We start from the raw sequence: 10,317 nt of genomic DNA, 5'->3' as shown, positions 1-10,317 counted from the left end.
GTATAAAACTTTAATTCAAATTGCTTCTAATATAATTACACTCAACAACTCTGACCAATCTATCAGTAAGTGAGTTAATCGTAAAAAAAGAAAAATTGAACTTATGGACTCATTTGAACGAGTCAAACAATTTTTAATTTCCAACACATCTCCCACCACTAGCGCCGCCATCACTACCACTACTACCGCCATCACGGTGCGTCGGTGTGTCATCTCTATGTTAAGAAAAAAGGCAAGTATAGAGGGTGTATACATTTTAAGGGTCGAGATACTGTACAATAATGCCTTAACGTACGATATGTACACGAGACGCTCAATCGCAAAAACAAAGGCAAAAATACTAAAACGCTCAACCAAAAACTAAAACGCGAAGCCAAAACCTTAAAACGCTCAAAATCGATTTTCGTGAAAAAAAAGTATAAAATTAATAGATTAACGATCCAAAACTGTTTTTTTCGGTGAACCAATGATTAATTGGACATGTATTGACGATTCCGAGATGTTGGAATGTGATTTCATGGATCGATTCGAGAAAAAAAGAGATTCGCTTACCTGTTGTATGTTAAGGTATTATTTTTGCCTACCTATTCATAGAACTTTCTTTTAAGCCCCATCCATACCGGTTGGAACACAATTTGATACATACCTTTTCTATTCATAAAACAACTTGTTTTAAGTCCAACCCATACTCGTTGGAACACATTTTGATCCGAACCAATTTAAAAATTTTCAAATGAACAATTTTTATCCAAACTCATTGTAGTTAGAGCACATTTAAACTGGTGGTTAGACCTGAGCCAACTTGTTTTACTAGATTTCAAAATAATATGTCTATGTAAGAGTGAAGGGAATAACTTTTTGCATTAACCCAAAAGAATAGTTATACAGACAACCACAACATAAATCAATGAACAAAATAAGCGGAGAATCCTTTACAAAAACAAAGCTAACTAACTTAGGTCAACATAATTTGAATTTTGAATTTTCATTTTTGGTGGCTATTACCCCCTTTCAAGCGAGCAGGTAGGGGTCCCACACGAAGCTTTGCACGGAAGCGTTTAAAAAGAGGTCTAGATAGACTTTTGGTGAAAATATATCAGCTATCTGAAGTGCGGTAAGAACAAAATTGGTGTCTAAACGGCCCGCGAAGACCAATTCTCTGATGAAATGACAGTCAATGTGTTTTGCTCGTCTGAGTGATACGAGATTTTGAAGTAAGAATAAAGCACTGTTGTTGTCACATAGTAGGGTTGGTCTATTGGGCGATAGAGCATGCAATTCTCGTAAAAGATGAGTTAGCTAAATGATTTCAGCTGCCGTTTGCCATAGCCCGGTATTCAGATTCACAACTTGAACGAGCAGTTGTTCATTGTTTTTCGACTCCAAGACACTTAGTTTCCTCCTAAGTAAATAGACTAGCCATAGGTTGATCGTCTATTTTCAATACATCAAGCCCACGATTAAAAATGTTTTAATGGGGCAATCGAAAACTAGACCATAGGATAAGGTACCTTTGGCGTAAATAAGAATACATTTGACGAGCTGAAAGTGAACAATGGTGGGACTTTAAAGAAACTGGCTAGCTTGGTTTACCGCATATGAGAGATCCGGTCTCGTGATAGTAAGTTATTGAAGACCTCCAACTAAGGAACGATAAAGAGTGGCATCGTGGAATGATGTACCATATGAGGTGAAGGTATTGATGGTGGTAAGGGGTGTTGAGATCGGTTTAGAATCAAGAAGACCTGCCCGAGATAGGATGTCATGTGCATATTTTACGTGACCAAGAGATAACCCACAACTGTTTTGAGATGACTACAAGTCCCATAAATTAGTTTAATGTGCCCAAATCATTGATCTTGAATTCTTTATTTAAACGATCAATAAATGTGTCAATAACGGTTTGATTGTTTTCGGTAATGGTTATATCATCTACATAAACAAGTAGATATATTAAAAACTGTATCAGTTTACAGGGAGGGGTCGGCTCAACTGCAAATGAAACCGAGAGGCGAGAGCCACAAGGAACACACTTAATCGTCGAAATCAGGCCCTTGGTGCTTGTTTAAGACCATGTAATGTACAATTTAGGCGATAAACATTGTAAGGTCCCGGTCCCGATGTGGCATTCGTCAATTTCGGGTTATCTTGTATTTGTTTTTTTATGTTGTAAACCGACCCGATTTATATCATGAACATTTCAAATATATAAAATATTGGATTTTATGTTACTAAATCATTCCCGCTTTTTCAATTTGAAAACCCCTTTTAGGGATTCTAAAACGCCTTTAAACGCTCAAATTACATCGAAAACGAACTTCCGGGACGTAAAACGAACCACGCAAGATGAGTTGGACCAACCCCACCCCTAGAGGGCGCCGCACCGGGCGGCCACCAAGGGGCAGGGGGTCGCGTAGTGCAGCCACAGTCAGATCAGATTTGTTGTTTGTTGTTGTTGTTTGTGGTTTATATCCTTTTATCCAATCCGATTTTTACCCATTAGACCTAATGTAAAACCCTTTCAATCTTGTCCTATTTATACACTCCCTTATCCTTCATTAATCTCCGCTCACACTTCAATTTCTCTCTCAAATTCTTAAGATTTAAGGTTGTTTTCTTTGTTCTTGGCAGTTTGACTTTCAAAAGTCAAACTGACAATAATACTTGATTTTAAACATCATATTATTACTTATAACTTATGGCACATCATATATATAATAAACACCCCTTGTTACCTATGGTGATCACTTCCCCGATCTCGGTCGGTGGAGTGTCGGGCCTCGTAAGGCAAGGCTACATGGAGGACTTTCGTAGTCCTTGATATATATATAATTATATAACTTGTTTATACATATTAATCATGCTTAACGTCTGCTCATTTTAGTTTGTATATCATATTAATGAAGTTCCATGGTTATGCGTTTCCAGAGACTAGCCTCGGTTTAACCGCAAATCAAACTTTGTTTACTAGTTTTGTTAAATAATTGTTTAAACATGCTTAAGTGCTCAAACTACCGTTGGTGTTGGTGTTACCTCAAGTCAACCAACCATTCCATAATAGTCTTGCTGCTAAGAGAAAAGTCAAAAACTGTCCCGCAATTGATTGGGAATCGATTAAAAAGTTAGATGATTTGCTTGAAGTATTTAAAAATGTTATAGTTAATTTGATTGAAATAAACGATTTCGAATATGAAGATCAACTTTACGAGGATATGATAGTTCCGACGAAATAAAAACTAATGACTGTGCATCTCAATTCATCCTATTACTACATGGATGAACCCAACCCGGAATATGAACCATAAAAGAAAACGCCTACTAAACCGATCACAAGAATACCAGCTACAGTACCTATTATTCAAAGAGGAATTCTTCCAGTAGTATCGGCCATTTCCGCCACTTCCCTCTATATTTCATCAAGTGGTCATGCTAGAGACCTAAACAGTCATGGATAATTATGAGATGAGATCCTTCCGAATGGGCTAAGAGAGAGAATACCTAGAATGATTAGTCTATTATTTTAGTTCTCTCTCGTTTTCTTAATTGAAGAAATAATTGGAAAATCAAACAAGTACAAAAATGAGTAATAACCCCCAATAGAGGCTGGTACGATTCAATTCAACATTTTGTTCGTTTAAGTGCTTAAAGGACCACTTGAATGCGATGGGATGTAAACAAAATGTCTCAAGTATTGAAGGCAAACTCGAAGTTAAATAATAACTACATAAGATAGAAGTAGCAAAAGGATATGCGTTATCACAATCAGCGGAAAAACTAAACGTTTGATGAATCGGTCAGATTGAATAATTTTGAAAATGATCGAAAGAAAAAATTGAATCAATACCAAAGTGAAAGTCAAGAAATAAATATTAAACGAATTAAGAAGCCGGAGAATAAACTTTAGAAGAAGACGACATGACTATTACATATATCAGAAATAAAAAAAGATGTTTTTGAGATTTTCGATGTTTGTTTTTGAACAAATTATCCTATGTTTTTTGAAAAGCATTAAAGGTAAATAAAAAACATGTATATTTAGTTTATTTTATATTTTGGTATTTATTTGATTTTCTTTAAAACACTGATTTTTAATTGTTTAACAAGTTTTCAGAATAACATGACCAACTTTATTTAATAGGGTTACCGGCTTATCAAACCAGTTACTAACCAAACCGGTTATCAGACAAACTGCTTTTAAACGTACTGACCAATAACCGGTTTAGTTAATAACCAAAATAAAATGAACCAAATTAATCGATGCGTGCACCACTAGATGTTAGTGTTCTCAAACTAAATCCAACCTCCGTTGGGTGTGGAGGTGCACAAATTGGATTTTGAGCTCAATTTGCTTTGGCTTTTAACCGTTTAACAGGTTTTCGGGATAGCGTTACTGGGTGTTAACCAGTTTGGTTCGAAAACGATTTTAATGTATAGGGTTACAAACTGGTTTCAACCCTATATTGCGGTTTAGGTTCATATCGGGTTCAACCAAACATGTTTTCTTTTTGTTCGGACTCAAAACTGGGTTTGATTCTAACCCGATACTTTGTGAAGTTCTAGTTGGGCCTAATCTTGTTATGGTTGGTTAAGACTTGAGTGTAAACACGTGATGTATGTGCGTACGCATAATTTGGCCATTATTTAGGGTTACAATTGAAACTCTTAATGTGTTTTGACTGAGTGGGTTTGGGCTAAAAAACAGACCCATCATGGACTCATATATAATGACCATACGAGTTTCTTTGAGAACTTTAAAGTGTCTAGATTGAGTTTAAAGAGTTACAAACTAGATTAAAATCAAATGTGAGTTCCATTCATAATAAATGCTCTTTAGTTTTGAAATTGATGTACCAATTTGGAATGAAATAGGTTTGAAAATACACATGGAATTATCAATTTCCCCTCATATGCTTGGCACATGAAAATAATTAACGAAAACATGAAATTAATTAACGAAAAAACTTAGCTGCGTCCATCGTGAATTCGTGATGACCTTTTTTTCCCTTGATCGAAAAATATACAAAATAATAAAAAAAAGAAAGTACCTATTGGTAATCATAATAAACGCCAATAATCTCTAGTATAAGTGGTTAAAATGAGACATCTAAATACTTCAATTTAGTAAGGAGTCACCGATGGTGAAATAAAAACGTTTATATATGTCAGTGACCCGTCAGCTATTCTAATTGGTCGTTAAAAAAAGTAATCATAATAAACATGAACATAAACTAATCAAAACGGTTTCAGTTTACTTCACTTTCACAACACAACACAACACAACACAACACAACAAACCCAATGTTCAAACACACTCTCTTCCTTCGCCACTTTTCAACCCACCAATCAACCCACCTCCGGTACATATCCGACTTGACCCGACCCGAATTAGTCAGCACCATCTGCCGTCTGCTCGTACTCCGTCGCTATGACGCCATAACCACTCTCTCATTCGAATATTCAGACCAACTATTAAACCAAGTATTAACAAAATTGAAACTAAACCCACATGCCTGCTTACATTTCTTCAATTTAGCCTCCAAGCAGAACAAATTTAGACCCCATATGAAGTCGTATTGTAAGTTAGTTCATATACTGTCTAGGGCACGGATGTTCGATGAAACCCGAGTGCAATTAAGGGTTTTGATTGGGTTTTTGGAGGAAGATGAGCGTTTGGGGATGTGGGTGTGGGGTGAATTAGTTAGGGTTTATCGGGAATTCGGGTTTTCGCCGACTGTGTTTGATATTATCTTGAAATTGTACGCGGAAAACGGGTTGGTGGAGAATGCACTCCAGGTGTTCGATGAAATGTCGAAGTTAGGACGAGTGCCTAGTTTGCGGTCTTGTAATGGATTGTTGAGTTGTTTGGTTAAAAAGGGAGAGTTTCATTCGGTTTTTGTGGTTTATGATCAGATGAATAGGATCAGGATTGTGCCGGATGTGTGTACTTGTAGTATTGTTGTAAATGCTTATTGTAAGGACGGACAGGTTGGTAAAGCGTTAAACTTTTTGAAAGAGGTCGACTATGATTTTAATTTGGAGCCGAATGTCGTGACGTACAATAGTTTGATTAATGGGTATGTTAGTTTAGGTGATATGGTAAGTGCGAAAGGAGTGTTGAAGTTGATGAAAGATAAGAGCGTGTCGGCGAATGTGGTTACTTATTCGTTGTTTGTTAAGGGATATTGTAAACAAGGGAAAGTGGATGAAGCTGAGAAGGTGATTAGAGATATGAAAGAAGAGAATCCGTCATTAGTGTTGGATGAGCACGCGTATGGTGTTTTGATAGACGGGTATTGTCGAGCAGGAAAGATGGATTGTGCTTTCAGGATTCAAGACGAGATGTTGAAAGCAGGATTGAAGGTAAACATGTTTATCTGCAATTCGATTATTAACGGTTTATGTAAACTTGGTCGAGTCGATGAAGCCGTAAAAGTGGCAACGAGTACGAGTAAATGGAAGTTAAAACCAGATATTTACAGTTACAACACTTTGGTGGACGGATATTGTAAACAAGGAAGTACATCTAAGGCTTTTGAGCTTTGTGAAAAGATGGTTCGTGATGGCATAGATGTAAATATTGTAACTTATAACACTCTGTTGAAAGGTTTTTGTTTAGTCAACGACATTGACAAAGCGTTAAAGCTTTGGCATCTCATGATAAAACGAGGTGTGACACCTAACGAGGTTGGGTATGGTATATTGCTTGACGGGTTCTTTAAATCTAACGATTTCAAACGGGCTTTAATACTGTGGAAACAGTTTCTAGCTCGGGGATTCTTTAAACCCGTAATCGGGTTTAACATCATGCTTAACGGGTTATGCAAGATGGGCAAAATGGATGAAGCAGAGCAGGTTATTAATAAAATGAATGATTTAGGTTGTCCACCGGATAATATCACATATAATATCCTTGTTGATGGATATTGTAAATATGGGAACATGAAGATGGCTATTGAAATTAAGGATATTATTGAAAAGAAAGCTATTCGGTTGTCGGTTGAAATGTACAACTCGCTTATTACCGGATATTTTAGATCTAAAAACTTGAATAAAGTTGTAGATCTGGTTTCTGAGATGCAAAACAGGGGAATAATCCCCAATATTGTAACATACGGTGCACTTATATCCGGTTGGTGCAAAGAAGGGATGCTTGATAAAGCGTTTAATACATATTTTGAAATGAAAGAAAAAGGTTTATCGCCTAATGTTGTCATATGTAGCACAATAGTTAGCGCACTATATAGGTTCGGTATGAATAACGAGGCAAACATGCTACTGCATAAGATAATGGATTTTGATCTTGTACCCGGAGAAAAAAGTTTTGAGAAATTCTTTGACTTTGACATTGGAAAGTCAAATGTAGATAAGTTTTCTGATATTGTTGATGGGTTTGTGGAAAGTTACTGTTTTCCCAATAATGTTGTGTATAATGTAGCGATTGCAGGGTTATGCAAACTTGGAAAAATTGATGATGCAAAACAATCTATTGTTTTATTAACACAAAAAGGGTTTGTTCCTGATATTTTTACTTATTGTACGCTTATTAGTGGTTTATCGTCTGCTGGTGAAGTTGATGAGGCGTTTGAGTTGCGTGATGTGATGTTGGAGAAGGGGATTGTTCCTGATGTTACTGTATATAATGCTTTGATAAATGGGCTGTGTAAATCTGGGAATGTTGAGAGAGCGGTGAGATTGTTTTATAAGCTCCGTTCTAAAGGGGTTGATGCTAATGTTATTACTTATAATACTCTGATAGACGGGTTTATGAAGATTGGAAATACTCATGAGGCGGTTAAACTGAAAGAGAAAATGGTGCGGGACGGTGTTGTGCCTTCGGTTGTTACTTATTCGTGTTTGATTGATCAAGGACAAATTAACGGAAAAGTGAGAGAAGCTGTTATATGAAAGTATCTGTCGAACATTGCTAGATGCTTTGAGAATGCATATCAGAATCCAAACTTGGACAGACTAAAGTACAACGACCGGTGCATGAGGTGCAAGTCACTAAAGTATTGCCATGGAAAAATGATCTTCATGTTCCTTGTCATACTATCCATTTTGGCATTCTCTTATGTCATTACCACCAAATTGTGCTGGTGGATGTCAGGCAAGTCGGGCAGTCTTGCCCGATTCCCACGAGGCTGTACTGTTTGTGATAATTCGAAACATTGTTGAACTTAAAGAAAAGCCGTATCTTTCACTTGGTTCAATAGATATCTTATACCATTTGGTCCACCAGGTATGCTTCAAAAGGAAAATATTTACGCTGGAAAGTTAATGTCTATATTGGATGGGATGGTAGATCAACTGGTTCAAGTGAGAGTCAAGTACTCTGCTTGCGCTTCTTTCACGAGCCATGGCGTTCGGGTTATCAGATCTCTCTCTCTCTTTTTACCGTGTTGCATTGATGAATTTCTAATCAAAGCGTCCGGATATTTAGTGATTTAGATGTGGAAAGATGACCTTGGTCTGGCTGGGTAATGGGTCAAAAGAGACCATTTTCTAGAGGAAAGTTTCTGTACTTTTTTTCCCTAAAAAGATGATATAGCATTATAGCTATTAAATTTGTGTTGCTTACAACAACAATATTATTGCACTTATGAACACTCCTTGACCGATAACGGTATTTGTTTATGTTCTTGGTGTTAATTTTGGGGGTGAACCCGGGTTTGGTAAAACCAATAAAAACATCTTAGCCTAAGAATATTATATTCGGCCTTGGCCCAACCCGAGACTCACCCAACATAAAAATGACCAAGAACAAAATGCCTTACATATATTAGTCCGAACTCGGTTAATTTGATTTTCAAGATTTTTTTGTTCAGCTTAAGGTTTGACAAAATTTGATACGGCACACCGTTCTTGAGTCAAGATTGCAATCGATCACAGTGGTAGTAAAAGTCTCTTGACATTGTATAAATTTGGGTGTGGCTCAATGAGATTTACTCATCAAAATTTAATTCCATTATTCCAAGATTGTAGTTTAACAAGCTCTAATTAAAATCACTACCATATATACAATTACACATTAAATCGGAAATGTAGTAATAATCATGAAATATTTTATAAGGTTTTGTAAGCAACTTGAAAGAACATAGCAACATAATCTTATTTTAGGAGATTGGTCTTCGATGCAGCCCCAAACACACCATTTGCTGCTGAAAATCGATGCAAGATTAACCGCGGTTAGCTCTAGGTTCCACTCCCACCGTTTTCAGGTTGGTAGACTCGTTTGACCTGCATTCGAGTCAATAGTACAAATCAATGGAATTTCAGCGTGGAATAATTTTGACAGGTAATCCCTAACTTTCAGCATGTCAGTGAAGATCCACGAGGAAACCTAAAGACCTCACCAACTGATCACTGATAGAATCTACCAACGGATCACCGACAATATACAACAATCAGAACAATGGTGAGTATTACTCATAAATCAACAACGGTGGATATCACTTATGGCGTGCCATTAACGAATCACTGACGCTATCTAGCTTATCGGCAACGCCCGAGACAGTCTTATCTGAATCTAATCTTTAAAATCCGTCCACAATCACAAACAACCATAAAAAATGAGTTTTAGAAAATTTAGTTTTTTATTTTAATTGTTTGATCGCGATTGCTCATGAGAGTCGACTAACGACCTATAATCCTTTATGGATTTTGACATATTCGTTATTAACACGAAGCATCAATTGATGATTTTCTAATCGGTAAAAGTCAATTTTCTAGCAGTGTAACAAATATACATTCATAACACAAATGAACATATATAACAATGGATGAGAAATAAAACTAGCATACCGATGGGTTACGGTGGCATCAGGGGCGCGATCCATGGACACGACATCATCACGTTTCTGAATGTGACCAACTTTCCTGAGGACCGATCTAGTAAGGAACTTGTCTCCGGAAGCTAAAGACACATCCGGGGTATCAACCTCAGGCATCATGCTTCTATTGCTCTTGTTGACCTGCACGCCCGGGTGGTGAAACAGCTGCTGTGACACGCTCCTCACCGCCAAAAACACCGCTCCGCCTGTAAATCCAACCAAAATATATATGGGAAACATGTCCATCTTCGACTTGAGCTTACTGGCTCCGGTTGATGCATTCGTGTTGGCACCATATTTGGTGCTGGTTGAGGAAATAGAGGCTTGTTGGTTGCACCTTGAAATTGATCTCAAGCAGTATCTCTGCATCAACATTCATTCATTCATTAGAATTTATACAAACATATTTAAATGTACATTATACGTATGTATACATGCACGCATATATGCGTATACGAACCGTAGCAAACAAAGCCATGGTGGAAGA

The 10,317-nt window shown here is 37.0% G+C and overlaps 1 protein-coding gene across 1 annotated transcript; it reads left to right on the top strand.

The window, feature by feature from the left end:
• Positions 1 to 5,297: 5,297 nt before the first annotated feature.
• On the top strand, positions 5,298 to 8,108 carry LOC143576873 (uncharacterized). The gene has a single exon (XM_077060872.1). It carries the CDS (start codon positions 5,299 to 5,301, stop codon positions 7,903 to 7,905), a length of 2,607 nt encoding a protein of 868 aa, XP_076916987.1. The 5' UTR covers position 5,298; the 3' UTR covers positions 7,906 to 8,108.
• Positions 8,109 to 10,317: the final 2,209 nt, after the last annotated feature.

This window comes from Bidens hawaiensis, unplaced genomic scaffold (assembly GCF_021521415.1).
Source record: "Bidens hawaiensis isolate Kalapana, Puna unplaced genomic scaffold, B.hawaiensis_p1.1 tig00028327_1, whole genome shotgun sequence".
NCBI classification, from domain to species: domain Eukaryota; kingdom Viridiplantae; phylum Streptophyta; class Magnoliopsida; order Asterales; family Asteraceae; genus Bidens; species Bidens hawaiensis.
The sequence above is the reverse complement of the archived record's forward strand: the minus strand, read 5'-3'. Positions and strand labels throughout refer to the sequence as shown.

Coding starts and splice junctions, on each gene's coding strand:
- LOC143576873 (XM_077060872.1), top strand. CDS start 5,299: ATGTTCAAACACACTCTCTTCCTTCGCCACTTTTCAACCCACCAATCA.